The 19184-nt window shown below is 41.8% G+C and overlaps 2 protein-coding genes across 2 annotated transcripts in view; one reads left to right on the forward strand and one right to left on the reverse strand.

The window, feature by feature from the left end:
- The window catches only part of DOCK8 (dedicator of cytokinesis 8), a 137207-nt gene extending 130481 nt beyond the window's left edge, over positions 1–6726 (reverse strand). Inside the window, exon 1 of the mRNA XM_019555324.1 lies at positions 6416–6726. Coding sequence (XP_019410869.1) covers positions 6416–6468 — 53 coding nt within the window. The 5' untranslated portion in view covers positions 6469–6726. The remainder of the gene's footprint in view (positions 1–6415) is intronic.
- Positions 6727–14736: 8010 nt separating this feature from the next.
- The window catches only part of LOC109323576 (COBW domain-containing protein 1-like), a 45260-nt gene continuing 40812 nt past the window's right edge, over positions 14737–19184 (forward strand). The window contains exons 1-3 of the mRNA XM_019555220.1: positions 14737–14931; positions 16932–17018; positions 18520–18616. Of these exons, the coding sequence (XP_019410765.1) occupies positions 14796–14931; positions 16932–17018; positions 18520–18616 (320 nt within the window). The 5' untranslated portion in view covers positions 14737–14795. The remainder of the gene's footprint in view (positions 14932–16931; positions 17019–18519; positions 18617–19184) is intronic.

The raw sequence follows: 19184 nt of genomic DNA on the forward strand, positions 1-19184 counted from the left end.
ATAGGAAATCACATGAATGAAACTTGTAGGATTTGTCCTTCATAAGTGTGTGTGTTGGGGAAAGAATGAGCAGTTCTTTAGAGGGTTCAGCACCTCTCACAGTAAGAAGGTGGCACCCTTATGAACAGGTTCCATGTTTACTATGATAAAAGAAGGAAAGATGGACAGGAAAAAAGGGGGGGAAATATTTTCGCTTACAGAAATCTCAGTTAAAGAGGTGTCAAGAATCCCTATACCTGAATCAAAGCAAGGACAGTAGCATACCCAGCCTTTAAGAAACAGCACAAAAGCCTATTCTGCACCTTCTCCACATGTGGAATTCCAAGTAATTTTACATGGTGGATTTACAGGACTGGCATTGTAATATTTAATATAAGTCTAAAGCCTTTCTAATGAATGAAACTACTGACAGAATGTTGCATATGGCATGTGAAAGTGACATTCATCCTATTTTATTCTTAATCTGTTATTAGTGGTTCACAATGCACGTACCAAATACAAAAACACTTATTATCCCAGAGATGAAGTACGTGAAAAGCAATGTTTCCACAACAACAGGCAACTTTAAACTATATTTTTATCATTACTACCAGCAAAGGAATAAGATCATAAAATGCAAAACCTATTTCTAAAATGGTTCATAATGATTTTGTAAGCCACAATGTGTCCTATATATAAAGTATGGATTTCAAGTGAACTCATAGGTGTTATGGTTTGACTGCTTAAATCAATGATTTTCATTCAGGGTGCTTTGATATCCTTTCAGAGATACCACAGTGTGCCACACAATGTTAGCACTGTTAGGAGCAAATGTGATTCACAAGCTAGGCCCAGAGATTTCAAATAGGAATCCATAATGTTAAAAACATTCTGACCTGTTGTGGGCTTTCTAAGTCATGTGCAATGGTATAATTTTTCTCTTATTTTTCTCCTGTCAAAAAAACAAATGTAAGCAAAGGGCGTGTTGTGTAGACAAAATGGGGGCCCTAAATTGAACGGATGGGTTTTTAAACCCACCGCTTCAATTAGGGCCCTTAAAATCTCTGTGTCATGCATACATCCTGCACTTACCAAAACTCTCTGGCAGAGGGGAGGATAAGCTGCCAGCGAGTGAAGTGGTTCCTGGACTACGGGCAGCGGGGAGGGGCTGGTGCTTCCCTCCACAGCAGTGGTGGCCCCCCCCAGGCAGCCCCCGCTCATAGGCACCTGACTTGGGCAGTCCCGGGGGGGCACCGCAGCTGTGGAAGGGAGCACAGGGCCCCAGCACAGCTCATGCATGCAGGCAGGTTTGGTGAGGGGGAGGAAAACCAGGCTCGCTGCTTTTCTTGGGTGGAGTCTGCCTTCCCAGGCTGCTGCCAGGCTGCCTGCAGGGTTCCTGCAGAGCCCCTGAGCTGCACAGAGCCCAGCTTTGCTCCACGGTTGTAGGGGGGACTCCTCCTCTTCGGAGTTTTAGTTTGCTGCACCCCAAGTCATTTAAGGTGCGTTACACCACCGAATTTCCTACAGCAGCTGGAATTCATGTGCTATACGCCACCAAGGCATGCAAACACTGACACCATTAAAGCGGTGCAAAAACATTTAGCTCACTTTAAAGTGCCCTGCACACATGCCCCTTGTTTCCTCTACACATGGTCTAAGAGCTTATACTTTTCAAGGGGTGCCTTGAGTCTAAAAAGGCTGAGAACCACTGGTTTAAATGAATAAACTAGATCCATAATCCTCCTAAATCTTAGTCACTTGAGTAATCCTCACTTACACAACTGGTTCTGATGACTCCAATGAGACAACTCATGGGATTCAAGGGTGTTCAAGAATAAGCACTTTTTTGGTCACCATCTACTCTCACATGTGCCTAGGATTTTCTAATTTGATTTAACAAACAGGAAAAGATTTTTTATCTTATCTCTTACTATCCCAGGTTAAGTAATGAAGAGCATGGCTAAACGGTCACAGGTAACATTAAGGGTTTATTTGTAAATAGTTTATGAAAGATTAATAATTTTATGAACATATAACACATTATATATGGCTACAAACACATGAATAAACAGTGTTAGGATAATTAGAAGCCATGGTGCTAAGAAACAATTTGGTCTATAACAATCAGTAGTAATTTTTTAAAACTTATCTTAGTTTATGTGACTTTCAAATTATTTTTTATAAAATACAATTTAAATATAAAACGTGACCAGTAAGATACAGTTGTAGTACACTTCTGAAAGGCAGACAATCTTTTTGGACTTTATTTAACTGAATTCTCAAAACAAATATGTAAAACAATTAAGTAACTAGCTTGGCCCAAACAGTGGAAGTTCTAGAAATTATAATTCAGATATAATTGATATCTTGTCCATACCAATACAATAAATGGCTTAATGAAGTGCAGTGCACAAGGTCCATACAAGTACAGTAAGTCACAGTGAACAGAAATGGTATAAATATAGTGGAATTTAAATACTATGGGAAATACCATGATTTTTGCAGCCAAATGTTGGCCATATGGAGACATTCCCAAAAATTTTTGCTGGAAATTATCTAAATCACTTTATAAAAAATAATTCTTAAAAAAAGCATAAGAAAGGGTAATTACATTTTGGCAGCTGTGAGTTTGATAAATAAGTTGAGGGAGAACCATAGAAGCAAATGGTAAAAATAGACTGTGATATGTAAATATTGATGGTGACCAGAGATAGTCAACTGTAAGATTTCTATCTAGTGAGAAAGTAAATGGACAGTTATAAGCTGTGTGGCTCACACGACTGATGGATACATTGCATGGGGTAGGCTGGATGATACTGCTGCTTTGCATGGTTGTACATACTGTAATATCTCTGTGAAAGTGCTCTTAATTGTATATTCTTTGTGTCCAGAGCTTTGGAGAGGTGCATTTTGACACAGGTTTTCTTTTCAGACTGAAATCAAAATAAATAAATATCACTGGTTGAACACTAGAAGAATCTAATATTTATAAAAGCCTACATCTGTCTGTCTGTCTGTCCATCTGTAACGTTTTATTCGCACTCTGATTGGCTGATGGAAACAGCCAATCAGAGTGCTCCAAGCATGGGGGAGTGCTGCCATGACTCTGAAGCCGCGGAGGACTGGACAGAGGGTGGAAGAGCAAAGGCCAGCAGCTGGCCCCTGCTTCCCCACCCCGCTCCCTGGAAGAGGCAGAATGGCAGTAGCATGGAGTGTTAGGTGGCGACACTCCATCCCAGCCCCCTCCCCACCTCCCCATCATTCTTGACGGGCAACTGGCTTATAAAATAGAAAAGTTCAGTAACTAAATGAAACTACTAAAATTAGAAACATTTCTTCTGTGAATGCTGTGTTTTCCCAAACACTGCAGAGTGAAAGTATCCAAATTAAATTCACAACATAAAGTCACTTTAAGATATGCCATAGCATTCTCAGGTGCTAGGCGTTATAACCAAACTTTTGGCAATATGTTGTCTCTCTCTCTTTCACGCACACACAAGAATTAGTGTCTTTGTTGCTTTTGCATATAAATAGACTTCAAAACACATCTAGTTACAGATTCTATCCAGACTTTTTATGATCTAAAGGATAATATATATTGTATTCAACAGAGGTAATCTAGTGTAACATACTCCATGCTTGATTTGGCCATCCTTGTATACCCAGTATTTCCAAAGAATGCAAACACAGGACTTACATGTCATGCAGAGACTTTTATGAAGGCAGATTTTCTGCTAAGATCCAGCTTTGGCGCTCCCATTCTTTTGTTAGTTTTACATATAAAAAGACAACTGAACCTTTAGTTCTTCCATTTAAGTTTTATTTAAAAAGTAATTTATGAAGTTGTAGCTGAATTGAATTTTTTCCATGATTATTTTACTTCCTACTGTTTTTATTTGTATTACATTAGCACCTAGCAGCCCTCATTAAATCAGGAGCCCACCAGCCTGGGCAGAATGCAGATATATGGTAAGAAACAGCTGCTGTTCTGAAAAGCTGCAATCTAAGGCTCTGTTCCTTTAAACACTTTATGTGCATGAGTAGCCCCCTTTAAAAAGGTGCCAGTCAAATAAGCACATGTACACACATGCTTAAGTCTTTGCAGAATCACGCAAGACAGGAAGCAACAGTCTGATGTAAGAAACAAAACAGAGAGGAGGGGGCGGTAAGATCAGAGTAACAGTGACAGGAAGGCACATTTATAGAGTTATGCACAACTTGCAAGGCAAAGGGCATTTTGAGAACTGAATAAAAATGTAAGCTGCTTTAAATAAAAGTGGCATTTGTAATTAAATTATTATTTCCATGTAATATTTGCAACTCAAATGTTTTTGCTCCAGGCCAAGAAATTAACATCACTTTGAACGGACACATGCAGCTTCACTGTCAAAATTGAGTGCAAAAAGCAAAAGCCAAAAGAAGCAAAATACTCAAACTACAGGAAGTGTGAAAAGTAAAATGAAAAGATAGTAGCTTTTAATGATCAATAAGGCTATTTGCAGGTAAAGAACTGTTTTAACATGACAGTCACAGGATGGTTAGCCTCTGTGGTATTTTAAATGACTACAGCTATCTCTACTCCCTGATCTAATCAGCTTGGAAAAACACAGCAGAAAAGATCACCTCATAAAACTCAACAAAAAGCTCAGCTGAGTTGTAGATAAAGGAAATAATCTTTTTTTTATGCAACTCTTAGGAGGAAAGGACTGCAGAATGAAATTTAGTGGAAGATACTAGCTCAGGGAGAAAGGATATGATGTAAATATTTAAAGAACTTAGTTTTGAAGAAAGAGGAACAGAGGTCTGCAACAGTTGGTTTGGATGCATGTGCTGGTAAAACAGTCTTCTGATTTACAAATAGTTAAGTCTTAGAGGTTCCTTTAAAAAATAAGTTAATGTTACAGCTGTGTATGAAATCTACCTTTCCCAAATCATATAGCCAAATGCACATTAAGCATTAGGATTATGTGTATAAATAAGATAAACAGGGTTTGGCCTATTCAATAGGAATCCACAGCTTTTGAAGTAAAAGACACAATTTCTGCTACCAAATAGATATGTTTTAAAAAATAGAGGAGAAAAATAGTATATCTCAGCTCTGTAAAACAAAACTATTCCTGCGTGATGCTAGCAAAACAAATATAAGCATAATTAAATTATAATCACAGGGCATGATGGATGACATTTAAATATTACATTTACTGCACAAGCATTCAGTATTGACACTGTGATCTTTAAGGAAGAGAAGCTGTAATATCATCAGGTCAATCAATGTTCCTATTACAGTCTATAGGAAGTTGAAAAGAGAACTGCAGCATCCGAAAAACTCTCAACAGTTTTGTTCAAAGTTCTGAATAGTATATTCTTCCAGCAACTTTAAATGAATACCTAAGGTTTGGGTAAATAAAATGGTCTTTTATCATGGGAAAAGCATATGTTAGGGAAGAGTTAATTTTATCCTTAATACCTCTATACTCCATCTTTTCTGAACTATAGAGGAGGTGAGTGTTTTTTTCTTCTCTGGTAGTGCTCATTATCAACTGTTACACTATTTTTCATTTTGTTGCATGTTGTCAACCATAGCTTATTCTTTGTTTTATAAATCAACCTGGAATTGCAGCCTTCAGAGATAGTCTTCAACCGTATTTCCTTTTACCTAACAGCATCCGAATAAACGCTTTGTTGGTTTCTCAATCCTACTGCAAAGCACGTACCAGCTGAATAGTCTGTGCTTTTATGGGAAAAGGCCCCAATTTAAAATATACTAGAAGACAATGTTACCACTAAAAAGGGTGGTTACCACTTAATTATAATTCTTTTGGTTTAAATAGGGACAATTTTAAAGAAGTGTTTTGGGGGTTTATTATTTTAAATGGTACTGTCATTTTAAAGATAAAAAACCAAAAAAACAGAGAAGGAAGGTAACGGGCATCATGTCACTGCTAATCTTATACTGCACAGGACATCTTTGTATGGTCAAAGATACCTTTCTTCATGTTCATTGGGGGAGGGGAACCTTGTTCTTGGCTGGAGAGCACAAGCCCACCAGCAGCAGCATTTCCAAGCAAACCTGGGACTTGTTCTGACAACACAGGTCGGTAGCAACCAAGCATTTGCCAGGTCCTACCAGTCCAAAAGGGAGACAAGGGTGCAGGCTGAGCAGAGCCCCAGCCCCCACGCATGATCTGAGCAGTCTTTTAAGCAGGGCGAGGAGGAGGGGATCAACTTCTTGCCGGCGGGTGGGGGGCATAAATCAACCAGGCTGGATCTAGCCAGGGCTAGCGCCGCGCCACGGGGAGGGGCGAGGCCAGGGCTGCCCGGCCAGGAGCACAGTGAGGGCGAGGCGCACGTGCGTCCAGCTCTCCGTCCCCCCGTCCCTGCCGGGCACAGGTCCCCCCCGCCCCAGCCGGCGGCGCCCTGCCCCCCTCGGCCTTACCTGTTGATTTTCAGGGCAAACGCCCTCCTGTCCGCCGCGGGCAACGTGGCCATCCCTGCCCGCGCCCCTGGGCTCTGCGGCTGGCGGCGTGGGCCCGGGGAGCGCAGCTCATGCCCGGGGCTCAAGACACCCGGGCTGGGCTGTCAGTGCTCCGTGGAAACTTCCGCATTTCACCTTCCTCAGTGAAACCGAGCGAGGGGGAGGGCTCACCCTGGCCGCCGGCGCCCGCAGCATCCCTGCCTGCCGGCGCCAGCTGTTCGCAGCTGGAGTTCCACGCGCCTCTCTCCTGGCACCCACCCGGGCTCAGCCCCACCGCGCGCACGGGAGGAGCCCGGGCCCCACGGCCCTGTGCCCGGAGAGGTCAGGGCTTGCACCCCCGGCCAGCTGCCGCCCTTCCCGGCTTCTTGCATAACCCGGTACAGCCCTGTTTCCCAGCCCCGGAACTCGGCTGAATCTTCCCAGCAGGTGCCCCCCTTTGGGGCACCGACTTCCAGAGGGTCCTTACCAAGAGCAAGGCGAGGGGGGGCCTCCCAGCGAGGACTTGGATGTGAGCCATGAAGAGGCTTCAGGGTTTAGGCACAAAAAGCCAAATCTTTTCTTGGATCTGGGGGCATGGGCAGATCTAGGATTGCAGATGGGGTGGGGCATCATACACCTAACACATTTTTCTCCAGGTAAAAAGAAACTGGCGTCACTAATAAACTGGGGCCTAGGGCTATATTTCTCCATTTAAGATTGAAGGGGGGAAAGAAAGTTTTATTGGAATGTGTATTCGTTTGCTATATCATCTGTTGTATATATTAAACCACAACATGCTAGGCAAAAATAATCCAAAAATGTTGTTTCATTAGTTCTAAAGTCATTATAGTCAAATGTAGGTCTCTCTTCAGATTCATGGAACAAAATCAAGCTTCCTTGAGCATCTGGACAGTGCCTCCAGTGCTTTGCTGAAAGTGATTTTCACACCTGAGCTAATGTTCATTGAAGTTCATATTTCCACACCCAAGTTAATGTTTTTAGCTAGTGTTAAAAAAAATCATATGCCAGGTGGTATTACTAGGATCAGCGAACAGACAGCAGCAGTGTAGAAGTAAGGGTAGCTGGAGTAAGGAAACCATTAAAGAACATTTAAAAGGAAAAAAACGTGACCTGTGAAATGAAGAGTTTAGAAGGAATCAATCAAATTCTGATCAACCATGAATTCAATTGACTCACTGGCTCCTGCCTGACTAGAAATGCTACTGCCCCTGCTGGGCAGTTGGCTTTAAACTTCAGATGGACCAGGAATCAAAGTGGGGGACAAGTGCACCGGTGCACCTCCTCTGAATCCACCCTGTCTCAGGGTGTGATACAGGCTGCTGTACCTTGTCTTGTAAAACTGTAACATGTAGGGGATAGAACTAGATCCACAAGGGAGAAAATGAAACCTGGTCCTGGAGGAAAGTTTCCATTGGAGACTTGGAGCCACTAATCCACAGACACAAATGGTACCAAGGAAAACATTTTGCTGCTTTCAGTATCTCATTTTCTACTGGCCAAGCCAGTTCTTTATTTAAAATAGTAAAAGTATGCTGTTGATATGCTATTCATCCGGCACCTAATCTGAAATACTTGTGTGTAACAGAAGGGTAAACAGGTAGGGTATAGTTGCACCTTAGAGACCACTGCTGTTCAAGATTTCAGTCCCAAGCGCTGGGTGAGTGGCATAAGGCTGGTCAGTGGGCCAAATCCTTTGTTGAACAGGCACATGGGGTTGGGACCTGCATGCCCAGATTGCACCCCATACTACCTTAGCATGGCTCTGGGGGCTTGAGCTGAAATGCAGGATCATGCTATCTGGCCCGCTGGGCTCCTTGTGGATCCAGAAATTTGGCTGCAGAGTGGCAATTAACTTTGCCACTGCTCTCCTGCCACCAAATTTTCAGACTTGTGTGGAGCCTGGTATGCCAAATGAAACAGCTCTGCAAGCCAAGTCTGGCCTGCTGGCTGGGGAGTTGAGCACCGCTGTTATAGACTAACTAAAGATGCCTAAGAGATACATAAAGGGTAACAGCGGCAGACATCCATAGGCCAGGCACGGACATTATACTTTTACTGGTGTAAGTGATTGGAAACTGGTTTACATACCTGTAACAGAACAGAAGTTCAGCACACAAAACTGGTCGATACAGGTAACAGATCAGAAGTGTGATGCAGACAAACTGGCTTTAAAAAAGGCAGAACCTGATCTAAGATTTGTGCCTTGCTCCCCCTCCTCCCTCACCCCGCAAGGGAAAGTGTGTTCTGTTCAATACTGAATTAAACTATGCCGCTTACAGAAAACTGTGTAACTTGGATCAATTCCACATTGGCCATTTTGAATGTCTTTACCTAGCCACACTGCAGTAGCTACCCCTGTGCTATAACAGCCAATGTTGGTTGTTAAAAAGTGGTAAGTGGTGTTACTATTTTCATCCTTGTACTTCCTCCTTGCTAACCTGCGGAGTTTCTTTAGCTTAGCAGTTTTTAACTGCTCTTTTTCTTAAAATTAGTATTAATATTTTGCTGCTATTTTTACAATTCCTGCTATTATATATTTATTTTAAAATATTCTTTATTGATGTTTTCTTTTCCCTTTCTTATGTAGGCTGCATGGCAGGTGCAGATTTAAGGATTAAAAGATCTGAGGTGTTTGCTTAAAATTTGTATTTTTCATATCACACATGACTACTTAGATGCTACAAACAGATGCTAGTGAATCAAGGTAGATCCAGGTTTAGGTCCCCCAGCTTAGAAAACCTCCCATTAAATCTGCTTAATGCACTTGCACACGATCAAAAATCTCACCTGTCTAGCTCCTGTAGATTGCAGTAGGATTTCTTGTGAAGTATGGAGCCACTTGATATAAAGATGACAGAATTTGTGTTTTTGATTTAAAGGTAATATGTCATTAAATTAAAAATGTAATAAATAATGTAAATTTACTTTAATAAAAACATTAATATTATTATTAAAAATAATACAGTAAAGTACAATGAGGTAGTCGACAATGAGGTACATATCAACCACCAGATCATGGTTTCACATGTGGCTTTTTAAAAGTGCGTACTATATGCCTGAGGGGAAACACAGAGCAGCTGAGGGATTGAACCAAAATTTGAAATACATTTTTCGATGGTAATGGAAATAAATCTAGATGCATCATAACAGAACACATAGGTTTTCTTCAGCATCAGGGAGACCTGAGGAGCTGATATGAAAAATAAATAAAGAAAAGAAAAATTATTTATAAAGGACAGAACGGATATTGACTGGAAACCAGTTGCATCACTAGGCATATATGAAACTAGTTTGTGGGATTTTTTTGTCTTAAATGACAAAAATTTACCTCCTCCCCACAAGATACAGGTGGTAAATTTACTTACTTATTGGTAATCTTTCCAAGGGATTTTCTCCTTTCTCAGCGCCACCAAGCATAGATTGTCTATATTATGATTCTGTAGGTCTGTCCTTCACAATTAATCAACTATGAACGTAAGAGAGATTGGAAACTGTTGGACCTCACTACTTACCATCTTTACCTATTGTGTGCATCACTGTAAAATATTGTCCCTGGTAATGTGCATTTAAAGCTATTCCAATATATGATGTAATTATAACTAGTCAACAGGATAGTCACATAGAAATTTAAACTCATATTTACAATGTCCAGTTAAGCTTCTGAGATATATGTACAACCTATTTGATCCACTGTCGCATTCTTTTTAAAACACCACAAACTCTGCTCACCTTTAGATGGAAATCAGGACTGACTGACTAATTTTCTGTATTGTCACTGAAGGCCAGTTGCAGGCCAGGGAAGAAATGTTACTGTATTACAGTTCCTTTTGCCCAATTGGGCTGCAGTCTCTGGTTGGTTGAGTTTACTTTGTGTTCATTATAAAGGGTATAGCACAAGATTTTCCTGTGCCCAGTTCTCCATTGATACAGAGTTACTGGAATAACTTGAATCTGCTTTTCTGTAAATTCAAACTTGTACCAGAGCGGAACAGCAACGAGTAAGTAAACTACATGAGCATGGTAGAGAATCTGGCCATTAGCGTTCCTCCGAATTTCTGCAGAACCTTCTGTGATGTGGTACACATTTTTTAAACACAAATTAAATACCAGTTCCTGTTTAAAACAGCTCAGAGTCTAAGAAGAGACTGACAAACAAACACAGTAAAAGGGAAGGGAAGCTGCAACAGGCCATTCCCTACTTGTTCCCTAGATTGACTATTTGGTGCAAGTTGTGCTATTTTATGCTTTAGAAATTTGTTTTAATTTTCCCTTTTCTTTTTTGCAAGACCCACAGAAGGAATCAATCCTTGCTATACTTCCTTTTACTAAAAACCATTTTAAAGTTTTGGGGTTTTTTGGGGTGAGGTATGCTGTGTCTTTTTCCTTGATGTATCACTATCTCCACAAGAATAGCTTCCTCTGCTGTCAGAGCTACAAACATGGGGTGGGAAATAAAGACCTGTTGAACCAAGTTAAACAAGTATAAGACCTCTACAGTCCTTGCCTGTCCAATGGAGAAACTGCATATCTCAAGGAATGAGCAAGATGACTACTGCACATGCATCAAATTATATATACAATTTATAAACATACACATCATTTTGCAGACAATGGGCAAGTGTCTATTTTGCTGTTTGCAATATTAAAAAATACTTTGCTTGGCCCTTGAAAACCAGGAGAAAGTTTTTGTAATTGGTCAGAATGTAGGGAATATATTAGGAAGGATCTAAAAATCAAATTCCCTGGATAAATTTAACAAACAAAGGCTACACATAACTAAACTACACCAGGTATTTCTTTTTTGGATGTATTGAGCTAGGAGCAGCTTATTACAGTCAGCATGTATCCAACAGAACCTGCTAAACTTTTCCGTGCATCAGATGCTCCTGCACACTTCGGTCATAGTTGCATTCAGGAAATGTACCACAACAATATAACTGCTTTTAAGATATTGGTGCACCCATGGAGGCAAATCAGTAAAAGACAGACTGACCTGCTTTTAAGAGCCTTACTAGAGCAGTCCTCCCACTCAAAAGAGAAAAATTATTTGTATTTTTGTATTTTAATTGTCCCCAGTGTATTCAATACCTTAAGGCCTCGTCATGTCCCTTGGAAATCAAGTCAAGCACTAAAGCAGTTAGAAAGTGGCAACAAGAAAGCAAATGGCAGCCTTGTATAAAATACTGCAACAAAAGCAGACTAAGGAACTACCATCAAATAATATGTAGCTGCTTCTGGATGCCATCTGGCGGTTTCTGACATAATGACAAGCATTTTCAGACACCTTCCCCACCCCCACCAGCAACCTCCCTTTTTACCATGGTGTCACAGAAAGCAGGGAATTATCACTTAACTAGTGACACCCCTGTAAAGGATCAGTTTCTGCATACAACTTATTGAGCTGTTAATGCTGGAGATAATGTCACAATAGTCTGTCATTAAACATGCTTTTGTGATGGGGAGGGGTGATACAGCAATGCTCATGTCCTAAGTAATGTCTGTTATTGTAGGAAGGCTTTAGATTCATACTTACTGAGTGTGTCTACACATATGCTTTAATGCACAGTAGACTATTTTACTGTGCGTTAAAGCATCATGTAAAAAACTATGACATTACACTAACGCACAGTAAGAGTCTACTGTGCATTAAGCATCACTAAAAGAGTGTGCAAATTCACTACTGGTTATTAGCACAGCCTAATTCACATTAATTGAGTACATCATTTTGTAGGGCAGTTTTATATGTACAAAATGGAGTGGTGGGGGAGTTGGGTTAACTGGAGCGGCTCTGGGAGCATCTCATGTATCAGCGTCCCTGCGCTTAAAAATGGGGGCGGGGTGGTTGAACTAAAGCTCATTCAAGGAGCTTTACAAGCGCCTCTGCTGCCATTTTTAAGTGTGGGGGTGCTGATTAACTGCGTCTGTTCTGATGAATCAAGTCTGCTCCAATGCACTGGAATTCTAGTGTGTTGGAACATCCTTGGCGCTCCTGTATAGGTGCCCAGAGGTACTAAATATAATGTGCATTAGAAAAGGTGCATTAGTGCATGTGTAGATGTGCCCACTGAGGAGTTAAGGTCTGACATCATTCCCACTGAAGTCAGTGAGAGCACTGCCAATAAAGTTAGTATATGTTAGACTATTTAATTTAGTAGTTTCAAATTCTTATCTGAGTTCCTGAAGATGAATTTGTCCCAACTATAGTAAGATTCATGTTCTGCTTTGTTTTGTGGTCCACCTTACAAGAAATACCTAACATCTGAGAAGTTTTGTGATTTTTTTTTACACACTTATAATGTACCAAAAAAGGACAGAAAAATATGTAACGGCTGGTATAACTGCATATCCTCTTATTTAATACAAGTACATGCAAAAACATGGTCAAATTCTGCTGCCCTTTATACTGACATCAGTCCAAATTAACTCCAAGAAAGACAATAGACTTATTCATAACTTACATACATTTAACAGAAAAGAAGTTAGCCCAGATAGAAATATTTTTTAGTGTTCACCCCAGTCACTGGGAGCATTAAAATAAGCAAAGAATAGCAAAGAAATATACTTAAAAGTCCATGTGAAACTTAAACCAGTTGTTTAATTTCATTTCTGTGCCACTGAAGCTACAGAAAAGGAACAGAGATCATTTTGCAACCTTCTGATTTCCTTCCCTGTTCTAGTTTTTATGTAGACATTGCAGATGTCTGACAACCAGCAACACTTCTAAAAAACTGCACACATATTGCCAACACCGAAGAGAAGAGAATGGATAATGGCATATGTAAAACTGTCATTATCTGCTACTCTTTAAAAAGAATATGAAAAATATTTCTTTGGACTTCTTCACAATAAGCAGAAAGTGAGCAGAGGAAATATTGTATTAAAAATAATCTGTTCCCTACCCAATGGCCCAAAAAGGTCAATCCTACAAGTAAGGATCTTATTAGATCACTTGAATGTCATGAGTTTCTTTTTCATTGTTGACTAAAAACAATACTTGTATATAAAAGCCACCTTGCTGAGGCATTTAAAACACTGCAGCCTAATAGCATAAGAAGCTAGTAATAGCATAAAAAAAAGGAATCTCATAAAAATCTTACATCTGCATGTGTGCATGTGTGCGATCGTTTTCATTGTGCCTGAAATGAGTGATTAGTTGCTGTTTTGCAAAGATACAGGTGTGCTTGATCTTCTACTGAGCTCTAGGCCAGTATTCACATATATAAATAATAATGTGCTCAAGTTTTGCTTGATCAAGCCCTTAATTTCTATCTCCTGTTTTACGTACTGTAATGTGTTTTTATTTACATTGGTTTCATTAGGGTCAGTTTTATTTTCTGAAGGATAACTTTTTATTTAAATAAACTCCAGACCCAAGCAACCTACCTGTTATTCTCAGTAGTGTCCACACACTGTGCTAAGTGCTTTCCAGACAGAATGAACTAAATAACCTCACTCGGAAACTCATGTCAGGTGCATCTACAGTCATGAATGCACCATAATTATGACACATTAAGTTTAGTACCTGTAATACAGCACATTAAGTTTTGGGCCTGTAATAATAGGTCCAAAACTTAACGCGCCATAATCAGCACTCCTGCGCATCACTGCAAATTAACACTTTTGGTGTGACACTTAATGTGAATTAGACTAAAAACACTGTGGATGAGTGCAGGCAAACACTTTTGGTGTGATGATTAATGCCTATTGGATATCAGTGCAGCTGGCAAAAACCTTTTCTTCTGCTGCAGAGGCCTCAGAAGGAGCAGGAGAGGCCAGAATGTTCCGTACACTGTGAACTACGTGAAATCTCTGGGTTTGTCTCAGGGCCACGCTAATCTTGCAACCCACGGGGCCCCTGGCCGGGAGGTGCTGGTGTGGGACAGGGCTGCAGGTACAACGGGAACCAAAGCCACCAGGAACACTTGTTTTGTTCTCCCTGAGCTTCCTTGTACACCTGTCACCCATATCATGTTGCATGCTGACGTAAAAAGGAACTCAGCCTCACGGGGCTTAGAACTGCCCTTTGAAAAAGAAACACCCCCACCGCGCCTCCCGCCCTCTCCCTTCCCCCACCCAAGCTGGTGCGAGGTGCGGTTAGGCGCGGAAACCAGTACGGATGCACTACAGAGCTCAACGAGGCGGGAGCAGCCCAAAGGATCAGCCTCCTTAACCCTTGGCGCACCGGCAGGAGCAAATATTGGCACACCGGCGGCACGCCCCCCCCGTGACGTCATAGCTTGGCGCCCGCGTGACGTACGTCGGGAGGGGGTGGGGTTTCGGGAACGTGTGCGCTGAGTGTAGCGGCTGCGGCGCGTGCCCCACCTCTCCAGTGGTGGCCGCCATGGAGGACGAGGACTGTCCCGAGCTGGTCCCCATCGCGGTGCGGCCGCCGGGCGGGGCTGGGGGTGGAGGGGCCCGGAGCCCCTCGCCCGGCCTCGGCGCCAGGATCCCGGTCACCGTCATCACCGGTTACCTAGGTAACGGGGGAGGGGCACGGGGCCCATGGGCTGCGCGAGGAGGGGGCGTTAAGCGTCACCGCGGCGGGGAGCCAATGAGCTTCCGCCCTCGCGCGGGGACGTTTAAAGCCCCCTGTCCACGTATCGTAATGACCCATGTATGTATATGTGTATGTACTAAGTGACTCATGGAGCCAGCTCCCCCTTCCCCCCACGCAGGTTTAGTGCAGCTATTGTGTCTGTGTTGGAGCCGCTCACTGATGCTGCTGGGGGCTGCGCAGCAGGAGCTGGCAGCCTGTGTGCCTTTCAGCTGGGGCAGTTGTTGCTTCTGGGTATTGAGGACTGCAGGGTAGCTTCTCCAAGCCTGGGAGCTGCCTTCCCACTCTTTGCTGTGTCGGGACAAAAATGAGCTGCAGCGCCATGCAAATGCGTCTGTTCAAATCTGCCTCTTAGGCCAGTGCTGTCCATGTTCTGTCAGAGGCAGCAAGGGGAGGCTTGATGTCCTGATGCCACTTTAATATCATAAACCAGAGGTTGGCAGCATTTTGGGTACAGTGCCAAAAACACCCGCAACCTGGACTTGGAAGATTTTGGAGTGCCAGGGGTGGAGGGTACGGAGCCACAAGGGACCTGATCTTTGTGGCACTGCAGCCCTGGCTCCTTGTGTGCTGTCTGTCTCGATGCATGAGTGACAAGCAAAATGCCTTTGTGCGCAACTCCCTGGCACCCATGTTGGGGGGTTGCCTACCCCTGTCATCAACCCTCTTCTTGTGCCAGGGGCTTGCAAAATCATTTTGAGTCATGGCCTGTTTAGCTTAATGTGCCTCTCCACTGACCCATGGACAGGTGTGTGTTTCCCAGGCTTTTGATACGTGGGGCACACTTTTTGGGGGGGATTAAAATTGGCGGCATGCTTCACTCTTGCACTTGAAAAAGCATTTGTGCACATGTCTGTGTGCATGTCTGTGTGCATGCATGTGTGTAAGCATATATACATTACATATGCATATACATAAGTGACTTAAGCTGTATTACCCAACCTTTTGGCCCCCTCAGGCTGGATTGGTCTAGGCTGTGTGTGTGTGTAATGTATTAGATATATGTCATATGTATATACATATATATCCATATAATATATATGTGATATGTCTGTGCATCTAATATATATATGTATATATATTATAAGTGACTGGCACTGAAGTTTTCTTTGAAAGAAGCTGATTTTTTTATATTGCAAAAACAGTTGAAATGCAGCCCTGTTGATTTGTCAGTAGGGGAAATAAAAAAGAAAGTGCCATTGAGAGATCACCTAGTGTGAAAGGGAGCTGGTGAATTTCTTTAAAAAGTTCAGTGTTGTGGAAGAAACTGAGCTAGTTCCTAAAGACTTTTGTGGGGATACGGATACAGTAGGTGTCTCTGGGCTCTTTTCAAGTATTTTAGTATGGGGATGTTAAACATATGGCTCACAAAACCAATCTATTAGGACCTCTGGTAGTCTAGGGGGCTACAGAAAGTTGCAAGGGGTGTAGCTCACCACAGAATTTGGGGTCCCTGGACTCTGACAGACATGGCTATTGGTGGCAAGCCCCCATAATTGTGCTGCTGCCCAAATGTGAATCTATGTTACTGCCTGAACACAGCCCTGCTCTGCTGTCCAGCCCTGTGCTGCTGCCCAAATGCAGCTCCTGTACCTGTATTGCCACCCAAACGTGGACCCACTGCTGCTGGCCTGGTGGGTCCAGCCCAGGAGGATCCTCTGTGGTCTGGATCTGGCCTGGGATCAGGGGTGAGTTTTGACACCCCTGCTTTAGTAAAAATGGAGGAGGGTAAATGAACTCAAAGGTATAAAAGTGAAAAGTCATGTTTCAGTAGAGTTCAGCCCAGAGACTGAATACTAGCAGCTGTTCAACTACTCAGTAATGTTTAAAAAGCACATCTCAAGAATGTGACCCTATCCTTGCATTCCAGAATTAATTTTACTCCTTATTTTGATATAACAGAAACTTGGACTGTTTTTGTAGGTGCTGGGAAGACGACTCTTCTTAATTATATTTTGACAGAGCAGCACAACAAAAGAATAGCGGTTATTCTAAATGAATTTGGGGAAGGTATGTGAAACTACAGAAATGTTACATACAATCCAAAAATGTGAATATATAAGTACTTTTCATGTTAGATACAGTACATTTTGAAAAGCATTATTTGGTGAAAATAAACCACACTATGACTGGCAAATAGATGATATATGGTCTTTATTTGAGAGCCTTAGTTTGTGGGTGTGATGTAAGCAGTGGTTGCAGTTCTTCATCTGTGTCAAATGACAAGTAAAAACGTGACATACATTTGGTGACCTGAGGGAGCTGTGGCCATGATGCTCCTGCAGCTGGGAGCGTGGCCAGTGACTACAGCATGGCTCTGCCCAGCCAGGCTCCAGTTTTGCCATGTGTGCCACCCTGCTTTTTTTTTTTTTTTTTTGGCTTGGTTTTGGGTCGAATCCCCCTCCCCATGCTGCAAGGTAGCAGTGCGAGGAACACCTGCACGTTCAGTGTGTGGCACCACAAGCCCACACATCTGCACTCATCTGGATGCAGCCCATGGATTTAAAACTAGTGCAAGTCACAGAACTTTTCAGTTAATAGTTACACATTGTTTTGAAAATGTAAAGCACTATGGAAATGTTAAGAATTAAGCTATTTCTTCTTTATACATAAATTCAGTTCGTAAGTATAGTGTAAGTAACAATATTGTAGTTGCTTCAAAGACCTCCTCTCCTTTCTGCCTGATAATTCATGTAGATAGAAAAAACTTCTAACATTGCAAACATCTGAACAATTTCAAGCAAATGGCATTTAACTGAAAGAGGATTTTTTTCCCTTACTTTTTCCTCCTCCTCCTCATCCCTGTCAAAAGGCAGGCATACTTTTCTCCAAAATTACATTTGTATAGCATTGTAGGGTACTATGTGCTCGGATGAAAAAACATTTTATTCCAAAGGCTGATTTAGCAGCATAGGATTCTGTTAACTAATACTGATAGTCAGCAGTATGTCCTGAATTAGTATTAAGCTACATTTAAGAAAGAAAGTTTTCAGTGGTTTTGAGAAGGATTATGCTTCTGAGACTGACTTTTCTCCAGCTTTATATCTCTATGCCAAGTCATAGACTCCCAAATAATAAGACTGTGTAGTGAGGGTTTCATGTGATTAAAAAAGTGGGACATAAATTTCCTGCTTGATAAAAAGTCTGTCAGTCTGTCAGTCTGTCCTTGCACATTTTTCATCCTTTATTATTATTATTATTTTGCTCCCTGTTGTAGTAACTGGCCCTTCAACCTTAAATTTCTCTGAAATAATGATGATTGTGAACCAAATGTAATATCTGAATAGGGTGTCCATACATCGTGGGCAAGCCAGGACTACCCCAGTTTGCTTGGGACGTATGGTCACCCTATGTCTGAAGAGCCTGTTGGGAAGGTGGAATAGGAACATGATATACCATCAAGCTTAGAAATAAACATCCAGTATTATTTTTTTCTCATCTTATTTTCAGATGTTTTCTCACATTTATGTAGATAAAAAATATAGCAGTCATGCTATTCCTCTATTTCTAGGAAGTGCCTTGGAGAAATCCTTAGCCATAAGCCAAGGTGGAGAGCTCTATGAAGAATGGCTTGAGCTCAGAAATGGCTGTCTCTGCTGTTCAGTAAAGTAAGGAATATTTTTGCCTTTTTATTTTTTAATTAAAATAAATGTCAAGAGTAAGTTTTGAGTCTGCCTTGGAGTGGGTAAACTTTTGCTTAGTCCATCATTTGTGTGAATCTGATTACCTTCTAGGAATTAAGTGGTGGCTGGTGCCTGTTAAAGACTACGTAAGGGCAGTGCACTGAATTAGCACCACTTTTTGCAGAGGCATGCTGTTGCATATGACCAACTTGCTATTGCTTTCCCCTGTTGCCAGATTACTGCTGCTGCACTTCCAGCCTGCTGCATTGCCCGCAGTGTCCTGGCTTCACAGGCCAGATGAAATCGCTTAGCAGGCTAGATTCAGCCTGTGAGCCATAGGTTACCAGCCAGTGGCTCATAGATTTTTTTTAAAAGCAGCTAAATACTGTTCTGTTTTTCTAATTAAAACTGAAATGAACTCTTCCCCCCCCACAATTTGGTATATAATCAATTTGAATATTTGTCTGTTTGGCATAATTGTATCAAAATTGACTGCTCTATTAGGAGTAGAAGAATGAACTTGTAGGTATGCTACAAGAAAATAAAGTAATTT

Source organism: Crocodylus porosus, unplaced genomic scaffold (genome assembly GCF_001723895.1).
Source record: "Crocodylus porosus isolate Cpor-Errol unplaced genomic scaffold, CroPor_comp1, whole genome shotgun sequence".
In the NCBI taxonomy this organism is placed as follows: Eukaryota; Metazoa; Chordata; order Crocodylia; family Crocodylidae; genus Crocodylus; species Crocodylus porosus.